This window comes from Taudactylus pleione, unplaced genomic scaffold (assembly GCF_031769625.1).
Source record: "Taudactylus pleione unplaced genomic scaffold, aTauple2 ptg000644l, whole genome shotgun sequence".
In the NCBI taxonomy this organism is placed as follows: domain Eukaryota; kingdom Metazoa; phylum Chordata; class Amphibia; order Anura; family Myobatrachidae; genus Taudactylus; species Taudactylus pleione.
Window position 1 is genome coordinate 1,208,151 of NW_028285046.1, and position 18,969 is coordinate 1,227,119.

Below are 18,969 nucleotides of genomic sequence, written 5' to 3' on the forward strand. Positions count from 1 at the left end.
TTTCAGCACAGGAGCGTCCCCACCCTTAAAGGATACTGCTTTGTGACATCCCCAAGGTATCCTGTGGATACCCTATGGACCCTGAAGTAGAAAATATGAGATATGGTAAGAACTTACCTTTGTTATCTCTATTTCTACGAAGTCCATAGGGTTCCACAGGACTCCCGCCCTGTCGCACCTGTGCTGCAGATGGGCTTTGATCTGGTCACTGGTTTTTCCGTCTCCCTCTGGTGAGAATGTGATTCTTGCGTGTGTCCAGATCTTTTTTCTCTCTCTTCCTTCTCCTCCTCCGGCCTATGGCTTGGTAACTAACTGTGGTGCCTTGGCTCGGGGGCGGGGTATAGGATGGGGACCCTAGTGCATCCTGGGAGGCCGAAAGCTTAACTCTATGGTGCCCGATGACTGACGTCACACCTATACCCCAAGGTATCCTGTGGAACCCTATGGACTTCGTAGAAATAGATAACAAAGGTAAGTTCTTACCATATCTCATTATATATATATATATATATATATATACACACACACACACACACACACACGAAGGTGAGTCAAAAATTAACCGCACTCCAGTAATAATAAAACTTCTGTTGGCCGCACTGTCTTATCAACACCTTCCGTACTAGGTCGCTGTCTCCCCAGTCACTGCTGTGCAGGTTTGAGCGTATTACGTCATTTCATTTGTTACTGTACTGCAAGAAAAAATGGCTGCCCCACTTGTGATTTTCAGGAAAGAGCGGTATGCAGTGATTAGTTTTTTGGGGTCTGAGGGTGTGTCTGGAGCCGATATTTATCGAAGACTTTGTGCACAGTATGGAGAAAGTGTTTTGTCGCGAGGAAGTGTGTATGAATGGATAGAGAAGTTCAAAAAAGGTCGCACAAGTTTCAGCCATGAAGAAGGAGCCGGATGCCCATCCACGTCCACGACTGATTATCCTTGTTTTGAGGTGTTAAAGCAGTGTTGGCTAACCTTGACACTCCAGCTGTTATGGAACTACATAACCCAGCATGCACTGCTACAGTTTTGCTATTAGGGCATGCTAAAACTGTGGCAGGGCATGCTGGGATATATAGTTCCACAACAGCTGGAGTGTCAAGGTTAGCCAACACTGTGTTAAAGCATCCTCCCTATAGTCCTGATCTTGCCCCATCAGACTATCACCTGTTTGGTCCCCTGAAAGAAGCCCTAAGAGGACGAAGATTCACATCTGAAGAAGAGGTGAGGACAGCGGTGCATTCGTGGCTCGCAGCTCAGCCTAAAACATTTTTTTAATGACGGAATATGAAAGCTTGTTGACAGATGGACAAAGTGTAGTGAAAAGCAAGGATATAAATCATGAATTTATTTTTTTAGATGCACAATAGCTCCTGTGGTTATGATAGTAGACTCTCATAATCAAACTTTACATTAAAAACAGAATGACCTAAAAGGAGGCAAAACAAGTGATTTCACAAAACAGAAACAAACAAATGTATTCTCAGCATAATTTACTTTCCCTTCAGTTCATAGATCAATTGTGTTTAAATTTGGAGGTGTGAAACCTTATATAATACAAAACTCCAAACAAAAAAATGGCAGCTGCTCAATCAATCTGGTAGTACTATTTTCAGGTGCATGAAAGGGAAGGGTCATACCAAGTAGAAAAGAGAGGGGGGTTTAACCCCCTATTGTTCCTCAGCACACTGAATTATACTAGCAACAATATATGAACACTATATGGTAATAGAATTTCAGAGATATTAGTTGCATGCATTTGCAAATACATGGGAGGCTGCTAGGCCTCGTCAAGGCTTCTCTGTCACTAGCAGTCCCTACACTAAACGGTTCACGTTCGGGGCGCAGAGCACCCCAAAATAACGTCCAGGCCAGGACCCCCCCAGGGCATCACACGAAAAATGGAAAGAGTGACAGTGCAGTGTAAAGTATAGAAGTGTGCAAGTAATTACTAAGTGTTAAGGGGTTAAAATATATGTGAAAAATTACATGAATAATAAACAAACATAAAAAAGTGATGTGAAAAGTAACTATGTGTATTAAGTGGTGATGCGCTCAGGAGGCACAGCCAGAGCAGCTTCGGGGGCCCTGCGCCCAAACGCTCACCCCAAATGTAATGTATGCCAATTAAAGCCTCATAATAAAGGCACATATATATTTTTGGCAAATGTAAGGCCTCATGATAAAGGCACATACATAAATGCATTCGAATTGAGAGCCAGCTTACCTGGGAGTCACCCTCTATATTTCTATACTTTACACTGAACTGTCACTCTTTTTCCATTTTTCTTGCCTAGAAAGTGCAATCAGTTTTTTCTGTATTCTTTACACACTTGGGGTCTCTCTAATTATACCAGTTTTTGTTTTTTTCTTCTCTTGTCTTTCAGAGAAAAGAGCATCTATTATCATGTCATTCTTAGAAGCTACTTTACACCCAAAGTAAACTGTACAGTGAAAGTCTTATTACCCCGGATATGGGAGGTAGTTATGAGACTGGCGGCCGTGATGCCGCCGGTCTCAATATCAACAGCTGAATCCCGACAAGGGACTTAAGCTAGGCAGCGAAATACCAACGCCTATCTTAATCCGACGCCGGAACGCCAGCCCAAATGAGGTAAGTCCGGGGTGCTCTTAGCATTAGCTGCGGGGAAGGGAGGGTTAGGTTTAGGGAGCGTAGCGGGGTAAGGTTTTCCTGGGGGGAGGTTAGGGTTAGGCAACACTGAGGGTAGGGGGGGTTAGGTTTAGGCACTAACGAGGAGAGTTCGCGGAGGAAGGGTAAGTATACTTACCCAACCCATCGGGATACCAACCATCGGGATGCCGCTGTTGGTATTCTGACAGGAGGCATCCCGACAGCATTACATACCCATTCCCCCAGATATACCCAGCCACATAGAACTGTTTTGGTCACTCCAAAGTCAAGCTCTCGTTATTCTGAAGACATGAAACATATAACTGAAAAACTGGGCATGCAAAAAACTGGAGAAACTGGTAGCAAGTAAGCTTGTGGGGCAGAGCTCATGAAGGCCAAACCCCCCATGAAGCAGTGTACATTAAACTTACAACATTAAAACAGGGTCAAAATGCGGTATTATTATACGTAAAGCTTTGTTACATGTTCAAAAAAAACACAGACAAAAACAAACAAACAGTAAGTGAAAAAAAAATCCCTCTCTGTATAACAGAGGGTAGAGGTGCAGTTACTTAGCGCATAGTCGCTGAATTTAACATATTTGGGACCCTTGTGATCTATTTATTTTTGTACTGTTCGTCCTCCTTATGTACTTCTACCACATTCCTCAAGAGAACTTGATGGGTTTTTTGATGTGTGAGTAGAACTGAATTACATGTAAAGCTGTCACCACACTCTATGCATGGGTACGGTTTCTCTCTTTTGTGGCTTCTCCGATGAACCAGGAGATGTGATCGTCGAGTGAACGTCTTGTCACACTTAGGGCAACCATGAGGCCTCTCAGCTTTATGTGTCTTCTTGTGAGCATTGAGATGAGACCTCCGTATGTATCTTTTGCTACACAAGTTACATCCGAAGGGGCGCTCTCCAGTATGCTTCGCCTGGTGCTTGACCAAAGAAGACCGTACCACAAAGCGCTTCCCGCAATCACAGACAAACGGCTTCTCTCCAGTGTGACTTCGCATATGAGTGGCCAAGTAAGATTTTTGAGTAAAGTTTTTCCCACATTCCTTACATACAAATGGCTTTTTCCCGGAGTGTGTTTTCTGGTGGCTGGCAAGGTTAGAGCTGCTGGTAAAACATTTATCACAGTGAGAGCAGGAATATGGCCTTTCCCCTGTGTGGGTTCTCTGATGTAAAACTAAGTGAGAATTCCTAGTGAAGCTCTTCCCACATAAAGTGCAAGCATAAGGTTTCTCCCCTGTATGAATTATCTGGTGTCGGACGTAGTTAGAACTATCTGTGAAGCTTCTACCACACTGTATACATGTATATGGTTTTACCTCATTGTGTGTTTTTTGGTGCTTAACCAAACTTACATTACTTGTAAAACTCTTCCCACACTCTCCACATGGAAATGGTTTCTCCCCTGTATGAGATCTTCTGTGTATTACTAGGTAAGAGTTACGAGTAAAACCCTTTCCGCATTCTCTGCATGCATACATCCTCTCCCCGGTATGTGTTCGTTGATGGACCACAAGATATGACCGGTAGATGAAGCTTTTTCCACACTCGAAACAGATGTAATTCTTCTGCTCTTTCTGGTTTAAGTGCTTACAGATATACTTTGGTTTATCCCAAAAGTGTTTTCCACTCTCTCTGTTTTTTGAAGGAGTGGCTTCTTTGTCAACAGGTTTTCTGTTGGTAGTGGAAAAATTCTCAGTAGAGTTTGTGGTAGTTTGTGTTCCTAATGTTTCTTGACTTGTTATGTCCTTGGCAGTGGTGGGATTGTCTGTAACAACAGACTCTCTTAGTGGCATTTTAGCAGCATTGGCAGGAGCTGTGAAATTATTATCGGTGGAGTAATAAGGAGGAATGGTCTCTCCCATTGTCCAACCTGTGCAATAGATATCAATCTCAGAGTCCCCTATTTTATCCCGACAAAGAGAGTTACAGTCTGCAAAAAACACACAACAACAACAAATGGAGTTAGAAAGTAGTCTGAGAAAAGGCCTCTAATTCTACATGAAAATAGCTTTATAGGAAAGAACAACACGCTACAAATATGCAAAACTTTCAGAAACTTCAGAGCTGAAGATATTCCAAGTAAGGTTATGATTTAGGATTTATAAGCACAGTGGTGAGCATGCAATAAAATAACAAGTGTATTATGTAATGCCTGACATCATAAAATCTAGCATTTTGGAATTTTACCATACATATTTAAATATTTGATCACCCTTATTTTTAAATCTAGGTGCTCTTTATAGGGGCTCATCTCAAAATGATTCGTTCATCTGCAATGATTGTAGGAAAATAAATGTGAATATTAATGTCTGGTATAAGATGTAACAAGTGTAAGGCAGATGGGGTGCAGGAGTTTTGTTTGTACCTGAAATAGTCTTCTCTAGGACCACAAGCATAATGTTGTTACTTGACTGTGTAACTGCTGTGTGTAGCAGGCACTGGCACAGGATGTACAGAGACCTTCTATGTAAACATTTATACATTACCGTTCAAAAGTTTGGGGTCACCCAGACAATTTTGTTTTACATGAAAACTGACTTTTATTTATCAAATGAGTTGCAAAATTAATAGAACATATAGTCAAGACATTGACAAGGTTAGAAATAATGATTTTTATTTGAAATAATAATTTTGTCCTTCAAACTTTGCTTTCGTCAAAGAATGCTCCTTTTGCAGCAATTACAGCATTGCAGACCTTTGGCATTCTAGCTGTTAATTTGTTGAGGTAATCTGAAGAAATTTCACCCCACACTTCCTGAAGCATCTCCCACAAGTTGGATTGGCTTAATGGGCACTTCTTGTGTACCATACGGTCAAGCTGCTCCCACAACAGCTCAATGGGGTTGAGATCTGGTGATTGCACTGGCCACTCCATTACAGACAGAAAACCAGCTGCCTGCTTCTTCCCTAAATAGTTATTGCATAATTTGGAGGTGTGCTTTGGGTCATTGTGCTGTTGGAGGTGGAAATTGGCTCCAATCAAGCTCTGTCCACAGGGTATGGCATGGCATTGCAAAATGGAGTGATAGCCTTTCTTATTCAAAATCCCTTTTACCTTGTACAAATCTCCCACTTTACCAGCACCATAGCAGCCCCAGACCATCACATTACCTCCACCATGCTTGACAGATGGCGTCAGGCACTCTTCCAGCATCTTTTCACTTGTTCTGCGTCTCACAAATGTTCTTCTGTGTGATCCAAACACCTCAAACTTCGATTCGTCTGTCCACAACACTTTTTTCCAATCTTCTTCTGTCCAATGTCTGTGTTCTTTTGCCCATATTAATCTTTTCCATTTATTGGCCAGTCTCAGATATGGCTTTTTCTTTGCCACTCTGCCTAGAAGGCCAGCATCCCGGAGTTGTCTCTTAAATGTAGACGTTGACACTGGCGTTTTGCGGGTATCATTTAATGAAGCTGCCAGTTGAGGACTTGTGAGGCATCTATTTCTCAAACTCGAGACTCTAATGTACTTGTCTTCTTGCACGGTTGTGCACCGCGGGCCTCCCACTTCTCTTTCTACTCTGGTTAGAGCCTGTTTGTGTTGTTCTCTGCAGGGAGTAGTACACACCGTTGTAGGAAATGTTCAGTTTCTTGGCAATTTCTCGCATGGAATAGCCTTCATTTCTAAGAACAAGAATAGACTGTCGAGTTTCACATGAAAGTTCTCTCTTTCTGGCCATTTGGAGAGTACAATGGAACTCACAAATGTTATGCTCCAGACACTCAACTAGCTCAAAGGAAGGCCAGTTTTATAGCTTCTCTAACGAGCAAACCCGTTTTCACCTGTGCTAACATAATTGCACAAGGGTTTTCAAGGGTTTTCTATTCATCTATTAGTCTTCTAACGCGCTTAGCAAACACAATGTACCATTAGAACACTGAAGTGATGGTTGCCGGAAATGAGCCCCTATACACCTATGTAGATATTCCTTTAAAAAACAGACGTTTGCAGCTAGTATAGGTATTTACCACATTAACAATGTATAGAGGGCCTGATTCATAGCCGCTCGTAAGCGGCCGCACTTTCGCTCCGAGCGATGTTCGCACAACTGCGCATGCGTATGGGTTGTAATACGTATGCGCGAACCAGTCATTGCGGTCGGAAATTGTCTGCTCGCAAAATAGCGAATGCCTGCTAATTTGAGTGACAGAATGAGGCGTTTGTGGGTGGTAACAGGGGAAGGTGCTTGAAAACGGGGAGTGGAGATCCGAATGCAGGCGTGCCAAACGGTCAAAACGGTCGTTTTAAGGGTGTGCATAATTAACAAAGCAGCGTCATCGACCACGTCACTTGGTTGTCTTTTAGCCTGAACTGCTCGCATGATTGCGGTAGGAAAATGCTACCACAAGCACTGCGAGCAGTTCAGATGCCTTTCGATGTACTCGATTAATCTAATAAATAGCGGAGATGACGTATGATGCGAGCGGCCAGGGGGCGTTTTTTAAAAAATAGCGAGCGCATGTTTCGTTCGCTCGTTCAGACATAGAGGCGTCAACAGACCTCAAAGAGCGAGCGCTCTATTTAAATATCCGGCCCCTTTTTCTGAACGAGCGGCCGCAAATAGCGTCCAGCTCTGAATCAGGCCCAGAGTGTATTTCTGATTAATGTAATGTTATCTTCATTGAAAAAAACAGTGCTTTTCTTTCAAAAATAAGGAAATTTCTAAGTGACCCCAAACTTTTGAAGGGTAGTGTGTATATACAAGTATATGTCTTTATAAAAGTCTATTAGATAAATCATGATGAATCCTTGAAATGGGGTTAGCATGCCATCAAGTGCCCAACTGGTACAGTCATATACTTCCCAACGGCATCACTTTCGGTGAGACAATCACCGTTTTCTAAGACTGTACTACAATCACGTTCAGGGTGTTCATCCCGACTTGAGGGGATTTGGCAGGTGTAGCACTGCTGTACACTGTGTAAATAAATTTATTTTTTCGGTAAAAAAGCCTCCAAGTGACTTGCAGCCACACACTGCCTCCTATGTTGGGAGGTATGCAATCCGAACACAAAAGAAAGGACCATAACGCAAGGATTTATATCAGCTACATATTCAAACTTACTAATTGGAAACTAAACAATGTCATGCTGAGTGATGAGGAAATCATGAATGTGACTTGGGCTTCTGAACAACCATTGTGCTAATGTTAAAGTTTACAGAAACTTTAATGATTAGGGCAATCATTGAAGTGGTTCTCAAACTTTTTTCTGCTGTGATACACTGAAGAGTGACATTCACATATAGGACACAAAATCTTCAAGACACAAAAATGAATATTCTGTAAATGTATTGTACCCAAAGCAAACACTACCAATGGTTCATTACATACCAAACAACCCTATCCCCCATGTTCCCATTAATCATTGAAGTTTACTTACCTTAGGACTCCTTTCCTCTTCATTTATTCTTAAGCTGGGTGCACACTTAGCGATATTTTGAACGATTTGCCCGATTCTGATGGATCGGAACAACAATCGTCAAAATCGTTAAGGGTGTACGCTCTATGTCAGGCGCCGCGCACTCCCGTGGGGTCATCAGCCGCATCGTCAGGTCGGCCCTACATGCAGCCCAACCTGTCGATGCGGCTGACATCCCCATGCCGCAGGATGCGGCAGGGGTCGACATATCTGGCAGTCGGGCATTGGATCATCTAATGTGTACCAGCCGCTCGATATGTCGATCCGTCAGCAGGGGGGGTCGTCACTCGCCTTGCTGGGTACACACATCCTTTAGTGTGCACCCAGCCTAAGTCTCCCATCCGACTGAGTATGCGACTGCCTGCTCCTGTGACAGACTACATGATGCTGAGACATCTGTCCTGCTGCAGCTGCCTGCCGGCTCCTGTCTCCTCTCTTATGCTGCAGGAAGCCAGAGGGCAGATGGAACTTTGTTTTGACAAACCTGGGCAGTATTCAGTGGAGCAGGGGGTTGAGCGCACTCTCCTCCCATTGCCCTGCCGATTAGCCAGAGCATGTACTAGAGCAGGGAAGAGAGCGGGAAAGCACACTCTTATGCTCTGCTGATTGGATGGAGCACATCCTGCGGGACCCGGCCTGTGCTGTTATCACCCCACTGTCACTGTGTATAACCAACCTGCAACACACAGTTTGAAAAGCGCTGCTGTAGAGGCTAAATAAATCGGCAGTAAGGTGGACATCACCTATACATTTGGTGTATATGTTAATGCTTCCACCTCAAAGCATTATTGAAACAAAATACAGATGCTGTTGGCACATTACTGACCAGGGGTGGGATGCAGCAACAGGAGAAATGCGGTCAAACCCCCAAAATGCAGGTTTGACCGCATTTCTCATATGCACCAAGCCCCAGAATGCCATTCTTCAGCTGTTGTTACCCTATTGAAGCCTATAGGCTTTTATTCAGAGAGTGCTGTAAGAGGAATCCAATCGGATCCCTCCCAGCATCCTCCCTTGTGCATGCGCAGAATGACACTAGAGGGTCTTCCTCATTCGCAAAGGACAGCTCTTATCGACAGAGCTGTCCTTTGTGATTTTGTTCATGCATACCAGCATGCATGGGAACAGTGGCGGGCTGAATGTCATGCGTCATGCATCCCGCACCAGATCTAAAAAATTGTATGCCCGGCTTATAAACAGGCTAGGTTCTCACTATGATGAGCATGACTTTATTTCTGTAAAATACACACTGTCTTACCATAGGAATCTGTGGTTTTCTCAATTATTCTGTCCATGATGAGTGTTTCTCAGGATTTTCCTTCCTGCTAAGAAAAGGGTAATGTTTAATTACAAAATTGTCAGCATAAGCTACAGTAGCATTATTGTAGCCAAGTGTACGTAAATATGGTTATGTACAATTCAGCAGCCAGTAAGGGGGTACTTTTCGAACCATCTACAAGAATTCTGTAAATTATCAGAACATTTGTACACTTTCTTATTATGGACTAACACACACCCTATTCTATAATATAACCATACTAAGGTCCTAATTTACAAGTGCACACTATTGTGTTTTTTTGCGGAGTCCAATAATATGCAAATGCTAGCTTCAGCCTTCCACCATGTGCAGGGCCGTAACAAGGGGTGTGCGAGTGGTATCATCGCACAGAGGCCCTGATTCAGAGCCAGACGCTCTGACAGAGCGCTCGCTCTGAATCAGGGCCATCCTTCTTCATTTTTAGAGCGGCCTCCTGGCCGCTCGTATAGCTGAGGGTGACCACCCACAGCTATAGCGAGCGGCCAGGAAGATGGTCGCGATGGTCAAGACCATCGCGACCATCGGGCTTGCGACAAGACCCTTGTGGTAGGGTCTCGTTGCCGCAAGCCCTGGAGTGCTTTCGGCTCTATCAGAGCACTCCCACTGACATCACTTGTGATGTCAGTGGGGCCGGCCCCAAAAGGTAGGCGTTCCCATGGGAACGCCTCCATCTGGGCAGCCACGCCCCCGGCACGCCCACCAAAGGGGGCGTGCTGTCACTCACCATCGACAGCACGCCCCTTTTGTAGAGAGACCCGGAGCGACGGCTTGCCCGTCGTGCACATGCGCACTGGGCCAACATCAACCCGCTTGCGAGTGCTCAGCGCTCGCGAGCGGGTCTGAATCAGGCCCAGAGAGCAGTACTCTGCAGGCAGCACCATCACTGTCCCACAGCCCGTGCATTTGGCAGTCTGTACAGCCACCCGGAGCATCCTGAGCTGTACTGTGCTGTACTTCCAGGTGTTAGTGGCCCCTCCCCCTCCGTGTAACATCATAATGTCCTGCCCATGCGCACTAGCGTGCAAGCACTGAGACACACACTTTCAGAGTCTCTTCATGTTATAACACCACCGGTGATCTTGACATATCATCATCATGTCCACCATCGACACTTGCACGAGCCCTATGGCAGGTGCAGTATCTCCATCTGAACATGGCCTCAGCGCAGGGATAGACAGACCTATTTACAGCTGGGAAGCTGCACATTTCTCGTGGGCCTCCCCGCACCACCCCCCACTCCCTTTCCCCTCCCTCTCCCCTTACTTCAGTTTGAGGCGGAGGTAAGGCGGGTGGGTGGGGTTTTAAACTCTGCGCTGTGCAGGGTGCCCGATGCCCCACTCGTCAGCGTATCATGCTTAATGGTTGGACCGGCGCTGCCTCTGCGGAAGCGGCTCTGTGACTGAGAACGTAGCCGCTTTCACTGACATGCCTACGACGTTCCCATAACACACCCATGGTACGCATTTTTTTTGTTTAAACGTCAGGTCACCTCCTAGTCATGACCATCAATTACTCTCCTGCCCCATATCTGATACCGTCTCTCCAGAGCACAATAGTATCGTTGTGCATACAGATGCACCATAGGGGTCTTCAGGACTTTTCGAGTATGCCCAGTTGCAAATAATTTCTCAGCTACATGAATATCGGTGTCAGGCTCTAAATGTCACCTTTTAAATTTTAACGGTGTAGAGAGCTACTCAACATTATTCTACAGTACTTTGGGGCTGATGCAGAGTTGACCGTATGTCCGTTTGTGGAATGTATCTTGTGTGAATGCTCCAGAAATAGGTGCACATAAGACTGAGCAAAGCACAGGCACTGCGATCACAGCTAAATTTACCACCAAAGAAACGGAACTGGCTTGTAACAGAGGGAATCAGTATGCTTTACCGCCGGCCGCATGGTTCAAATGCCGACAGCGGGGGCCCGGCAGTGAAGATCCCGCCAGGTGAGTATTTTTTCTATTTAATAACCTAACCTCCCACCCCTAACCCTCTCTAAGGGGTGCCTAACCCTAACCTCCCCCCCAAATGCCTAACCCTAACCAACCTCTAAGTGCCTAAACCTAACCCCCCCCTTCCCCCCAGCCTAAACCTAAGTCTCCTGGAGGGGTGCCTAACCCTAACCCCCCCTTCCTCTAGCATAACCCTAACCTCCCGGGGGGGTGCCTAACTCTAAGTCCCCCCCGGAAGCCCATAACCTAACCCTCCCCCCGCGCGCGGCTGTCCGCGCCCAGCGCCCGGCTTGCCTTCAATCAGTAAGCCGGGTGTCAGGCTCCCGGCGTAGGTCTAATGACAGGCGTCGAAATCCGACACCGGTCATTAGACACTTGCCGGGATTAGACAGTCGGGATGCCGATGGTCGGCATTTAGACCGTCGGCATCCCGACTGCATCCCTAACAGAGTGCTCTCCTGTAAGTGTAGTTCACTGAGGTTGCGTTCATGCAAATGCAAACTATACACAGTTGGATGTAAATAAAAATACAGGCGCATATTTTGCACCCAGTATACAGCAGTTTGAAAGTACTCACTGACGATGGTGACTAGTAATGATCCAGGAGTGCTCGTAGGGGCCGTCACACCTCGAGATGTGTACTACTCTGCATAATTATGTATATACACATCTTTTCTGTACACACAATTTTTTCAGCAATGTACACTTGATTAACAAAGACTCACTGTGTTCGTTATCCATGTATAGAGAGATTCAGGGCTATATTTATGAAGCGGCTGCTTTTGTAAGCTGCCGCTTCTCAGTGGGTTGGAGCTGAAACTTAAAAGAAGCACTCACATTCAGTGTTAAGCCAATTTATTTCACTGAATGTGTGTGCCACTTTCAGGTTTCATTTACAACCTACAAAAGCTGCCGTTTTGTAAATATAGCCCTCAGCATCATTATACAGTGCATTGTGTTCACTATCAGTGTATAGATATTAAGGGGTACATTTACTAAAGTACGAGTTTTTAGAAGTGAGTTTTAGAAGAGATGTTGCCCATAGCAACCAATCAGATTCTACTTAATATTTAACTAGCACCTTCTAGAAGATAATAGCTACAATCTGGTTGCTATGGGCAACATCTCTTCTAAAACTCAGTTCTAAAAACTCTCACTTTAGTAAATTTACCCCTCAGCATCATTATTTTCATTATCAGTGTAGACACTATACTGTGCAGAGTGATCACTATCAGTGTATTAATACTCAGCATCATTACACAGTGCATCATATTCATTATCAGTGTATAAATACTCAGCATCATTATACAGTATTATGGAGCTCATTCAGACCTGCTCGCTAGATGCATTTGCTCGTACCCAGCGTATGCAAATCCATTGCATGCCCAGCAAGGCAGGCGATAGCACTGCAAGGCATTAGCACGCCCACTATGTCTTGGTGTGCGATCACTTAGAGTATGCAGACGCCCACCAGCCATTCATAAGATGCCCACTTGTACACATCATCTCCTGGAAGTGCATGAAACCATTGGTACATTGAGCACCATCGGATGCGATTGCAGTACTTGAGGTTGACTATACCCTGACGTGTATACTGACGCTGCCTGTTAATTATGCACGCCTCTGCAACGGCGTTAGGACGGTCAGGCATGCCTGCGTTCACACCTCCACTCCCCTATTTCTAGCGGCCAGCACTTGTTACCACCCACAAACGACTTCTTCTGTCACTCAATCTGCTGGGCTGTCTATGCGCAGCAAGTGAACGCTTCCCGATCTCTCGCAGTGGTTTGCGCACGCACATTGCGATGCGTGTGCATGCGCAGAAAACAACAATCAGCCAGCTATGAGCGAACGCATCCTAGCGAGCGGGTCTTAATTAGCTCCTATGTTCATTATCAATGTATTGATACCCAACATCATTATGTTCATTATGAGTGTATAGAGATACTCAGCATCATTATACAGTGCAGTGTGATCATTATCAGTGTATAGAGATACTCAGCATCGTTATACAGTGCAGCGTGATCATTATCAGTGTATACAGATACTCAGCATCGTTATACAGTGCAGCGTGATCATTATCAGTGTATACAGATACTCAGCATCGTTATACAGTGCAGCGTGATCATTATCAGTGTATACAGATACTCAGCATCGTTATACAGTGCAGCGTGATCATTATCAGTGTATAGAGATACTCAGCATAGTTATACAGTGCAGCGTGATCATTATCAGTGTATAGAGATACTTAGCCTCGTTATACAGTGCAATGTGATCATTATCAGTGTATAGAGATACTCAGCATCGTTATACAGTGCAGCGTGATCATTATCAGTGTATAGAGATACTCAGCATCGTTATACATACAGCGTGATCATTATCAGTGTATAGAGATACTCAGCATCGTTATACAGTGCAATGTGATCATTATCAGTGTATAGAGATACTTAGCATCGTTATACAGTGCAATGTGATCATTATCAGTGTATAGAGATACTTAGCATCGTTATACAGTGCAATGTGATAATTATCAGTGTATAGAGATACTTAGCATCGTTATACAGTGCAATGTGATCATTATCAGTGTATAGAGATACTCAGCATCGTTATACAGTGCAGCGTGATCATTATCAGTGTATAGAGATACTCAGCATCGTTATACATACAGCGTGATCATTATCAGTGTATAGAGATACTCAGCATCGTTATACAGTGCAATGTGATCATTATCAGTGTATAGAGATACTTAGCATCGTTATACAGTGCAATGTGATCATTATCAGTGTATAGAGATACTTAGCATCGTTATACAGTGCAATGTGATAATTATCAGTGTATAGAGATACTTAGCATCGTTATACAGTGCAATGTGATCATTATCAGTGTATAGAGATACTCAGCATCGTTATACAGTGCAGCGTGATCATTATCAGTGTATAGAGATACTTAGCATCGTTATACAGTGCAATGTGATAATTATCAGTGTATAGAGATACTTAGCATCATTATACAGTGCAGCGTGATCATTATCAGTGTATAGATACTCAGCATCATTATACAGTGCAGCGTGATCATTATCAGTGTATAGAGATGCTCAGCATCGTTATACAGTGCAGCGTGATCATTATCAGTGTATAGAGATACTCAGCATTGTTATACAGTGCAGCGTGATCATTATCAGTGTATAGAGATACTCAGCATCGTTATACAGTGCAGCGTGATCATTATCAGTGTATAGAGAAACTCAGCACCGTTATACAGTGCAGCGTGATCATTATCAGTGTAGAGATACTCAGCATCGTTATACAGTGCAGCGTGATCATTATCAGTGTATAGAGATACTCAGCATCATTATACAGTGCAGTGTGATCATAATCAGTGTATAGATACTCAGCATCGTTATACAGTGCAGTGTGATCATTATCAGTGTATACAGATACTCAGCATCATTATACAGTGCAGCGTGATCATTATCAGTGTATAGAGATACTCAGCATCATTATACAGTGCAGCGTGATCATTATCAGTGTATAGAGATACTCAGCATCATTATACAGTGCAGCGTGATCATTATCAGTGTATAGAGATACACTCAGCATCGTTATACAGTGCAGCGTGATCATTATCAGTGTATAGATATACTCAGCATCATTATACAGTGCAGTGTGATCATTATCAGTGTATAGAGATAATCAGCATCATTATACAGTGCAGTGTGATCATTATCAGTGTATAGAAATACTCAGCATCGTTATACAGTGCAGCGTGATCATTATCAGTGTATAGATATACTCAGCATCATTATACAGTGCAGTGTGATCATTATCAGTGTATAGAGATAATCAGCATCATTATACAGTGCAGTGTGATCATTATCAGTGTATAGAAATACTCAGCATCATTATACAGTGCAGTGTGATCATTATCAGTGTATAGAGATAATCAGCATCATTATACAGTGCAGCGTGATCATTATCAGTGTATAGAGATTAGGGATGTGCAGGCTCGGATAGGTTCGAGTTTGCACGTGGAGTTCGTATTTTTCCCTCCAAAAAACCGGAACTCAGAACGAGGCAAAACGTCATCTTACATGGACGAACATCATCATTCCTGGACTAGTTCGGATTTTTCCCTCCAAAAAAACGGAACTCAGAACGAGGCAAAACGTCATCTTACATGGACGAACATCATCATTCCTGGACTTGTTTTTTGGAGGGAAAAATCCGAACTCCACGTGCAAACTCGAACCTATCCGAGCCTGCACATCCCTAATAGAGATACTCAGCATCATTATACAGTGCAGCGTGATCTTTATCAGTGTATAGAGATACTCAGCATCGTTATACAGTGCAGCGTGATCATTATCAGTGTATAGAGATACTCAGCATCATTATACAGTGCAGTGTGATCATTATCAGTGTATAGAGATACTCAGCATCATTATACAGTGCAGTGTGACCATTATCAGTGTATAGAGATACTCAGCATCGTTATACAGTGCAGCGTGATCATTATCAGTGTATAGAGATACTCAGCATCGTTATACAGTGCAGCGTGATCATTATCAGTGTATAGAGATACTCAGCATCGTTATACAGTGCAGCGTGATCATTATCAGTGTATAGAGATACTCAGCATCATTATACAGTGCAGTGTGACCATTATCAGTGTATAGAGATACTCAGCATCATTATACAGTGCAGCGTGATCATTATCAGTGTATAGAGATACTCAGCATCATTATACAGTGCAGCGTGATCATTATCAGTGTATAGATACTCAGCATCGTTATACAGTGCAATGTGATCATTATCAGTGTATAGAGATACTCAGCATCGTTATACAGTGCAGCGTGATCATTATCAGTGTATAGAGATACTCAGCATCATTATACAGTGCAGTGTGATCATTATCAGTGTATAGAGATACTCAGCATCATTATACAGTGCAGTGTGATCATTATCAGTGTATAGAGATACTCAGCATCATTATACAGTGCAGTGTGATCATTATCAGTGTATAGAGATACTCACCATCATTGTACAGTGCTGTATGGTGGTGGATACTCTTCAGTGCAGAATTGTCAGTGCTTGGAGATGCCTACATTGCTATAAAGTGCAGCATGAGCATCATAATATCAAGGGACCTTTTTACTCACTGTGCCATAAAGCATGTTTAATCATAATGGCTGTGAGGTTGTGCAAATGTAAATCTGCATTATTTGGCAATAGCATTTTATAGAGCAATGACATGAGGGATGTAATCAGCATTCTAAAATTGTAGCTTGTTAAAGAAAAATGAGTTCATTCTACAAGGGGTATTATTATTGCCCAGCGCACTTTATGCAGGAAAATGTGCACAATGAAAGTCATTACCTGCTGCCACTGAAGAACAGCCTTTGTACAGGACATGTGGGAGGAGGTCACAGCCAACCTGAGAACGGAGGAGGCCGAGCGCTGTGCCACTGTTCTCCAGCGGAGGTCTCACACACCTCACTGGCATTATGGGAACTATGGTCTAACGTGTTGGTACTAGACAGGGAAAGCAACGAGTTTTAAACTACATTTCCCAGCATTCACTGCCTCGCTATTCTATTTCATAAAGAATCTGCACTATGGGTTGAAATTAAGTTGATAACCCTGAGGGATCATGGGACTTGTAGTTCTTTCTGGAAATATCAAATAGGAGTTATATTTGTTAACAAGAGTATTATGGTGACTCTATCAGACACCTGGCACTGGCAGCAGAGGCAATTGCCAGCACCTCTACATAAAGGAGTACCAGGGAAGTGTTCAGTAGAAATCAGTTCAAGCAGGAAACTTGCTTGACCCTCAGGGATTAAGATGTGCAATGTATTGCAGCCGCGACTATGGGGTCTATGTACTAAGGAGTGATAAGTGACAGAGTGAAAAGTGATAAGGTGCCAGCCAATCAGCTCCCAACTGCCATCTCACAGGCTGTGTTTGAAAAATTACAGTTGGGAGCTGACTGGCTGGCACCTTATCACAGACTTAGTACATAGACCCCTGACAGGGGTATTCAATATGGAGCGAAAAGTCATTTTTTTTTGCGATAATTTCGCACTGATGATGTCATTTTCGCTGGTTTTGGTTTAACACCGTATTCAATTTCAAAGACTTTTCGCAGATTCAAAAAGTCTTTGAAAAAAAACAGGGATAACTTTTCACCACTGAATAGGTGGCGAAAAAAAGTGCAGAATTGGGGTTTAGGGGTGCAGGCTTAAAAAAAATAGCCTGCATCCCTGGGAATGTCATTTTAAAATAACTGTGTCAAAAAAAGTTTAAAAAAAAATAGGGACACCCCAAAAAAATTATTCCAAATTTGGGGTGAAAAAAAAAATGGGAAAAAAGTGTTTAAAAATAGGGAAATAGGTTCAGGGCTATTCTGCAAGTATGCGGCAGGTGTATTCTAGAATAGGCTATTAGCGGCAGGTGCATATTTGCAGATTTTTTAAATAAAGACTTTAGGTACTTAAAAATCTGCTAGTACCCATTTTCATGTACCCCAAAGTTGTTGGGATCACTTCTTCAATGTCGGGAAAAAAACACCTGCTGCGGCTATTTAAAACCCTGACTTTCATTTGCAGGCTAAAACGGGGGTACCCATAGTGATCCCCCATGTTTTTACAGCTTTAGGGGGGTCCTACAATTTATTCCAGGTAAATTTCGTATTTTTTCACAGATCGCACTTCGCAGGTTCCTGTTTTCGTAGCTTTTATATTGAATACGGGGATAAAGCGGGCGCGCACCCGATACTTTATCCCTGGAAAATCTCCAATGTGGAACGAAAAGTCCAGCATGGACTTTTCGCTCCCATATTGAAAACCCCTGTTAGTCTTTTGCAGCAGCCTGCCCTGACGGCATCTATATGTAGCAGCAGATAGGATTTGTACAGAGAAACGCCAACTTTCTGAGCCCCTGTCCCTGCCTGTGTCGGATGATACAGCACGGCGCTATGATCACATTTTGTAATGCGATCATGCACGGTAATGTCATGGTTGGCTGTATTTCCCCTTCGTGCTAGGGACCTGGAAGTGACGTGTGTGAGGGCGGAAGAGCAGTTCCTGCCCATGACAGACAGCTAAAGAAGTACTTTGTCCCCACTTAAACAGGTTTGTTGTCCCCTCGCGCTCGCCACGCTTCGGTCACGGTGTCTCGCTACGCTCGCCACATGGTTATATTCCCCCTCTATGCCCACTTGGATTCGCAGGGAATGACGCTGGACACTGAATAATGACGTCAGGGTCCTCTCCATGAAGGGGATTTAGACATTACTGTAATGTCATGCCCAGATAGCATTGCAAATGTGATCATTCATAAATGGGCCCCTAGGTGTTACATTTATTTCTGCTGGGACCCATGCATTTATGTGTTTTATATATGTAGGTAAATTTCAATTGCATTGTATGTATTAGATATATTAAAATATTTATTTTGATGTTGCACATGAACTTTTACTAATGTAATAGACTAGTCATGTGCAGCTCATTCCTTTTTATATTTACTGTATATGTATCACTTTGGAAATAGCAATACTGTATCAATCCTGAATATTGATATGGTCCTGCCTATTGTGTGCATAGGTGCGCGCACACTTTG

The 18,969-nt window shown here is 43.5% G+C and overlaps 1 protein-coding gene across 1 annotated transcript; it reads right to left on the reverse strand.

Moving 5' to 3' along the window:
* Positions 1 to 1,376: 1,376 nt before the first annotated feature.
* On the reverse strand, positions 1,377 to 16,783 carry LOC148478928 (uncharacterized). Its single transcript, XM_088455190.1, has 3 exons — positions 16,726 to 16,783; positions 9,337 to 9,400; positions 1,377 to 4,584 (listed from the first exon to the last, which is right to left on the reverse strand). Exons 2-3 carry the CDS (start codon positions 9,371 to 9,373, stop codon positions 3,245 to 3,247), a joined length of 1,377 nt encoding a protein of 458 aa, XP_088311316.1. The 5' UTR covers positions 9,374 to 9,400; positions 16,726 to 16,783; the 3' UTR covers positions 1,377 to 3,244.
* Positions 16,784 to 18,969: the final 2,186 nt, after the last annotated feature.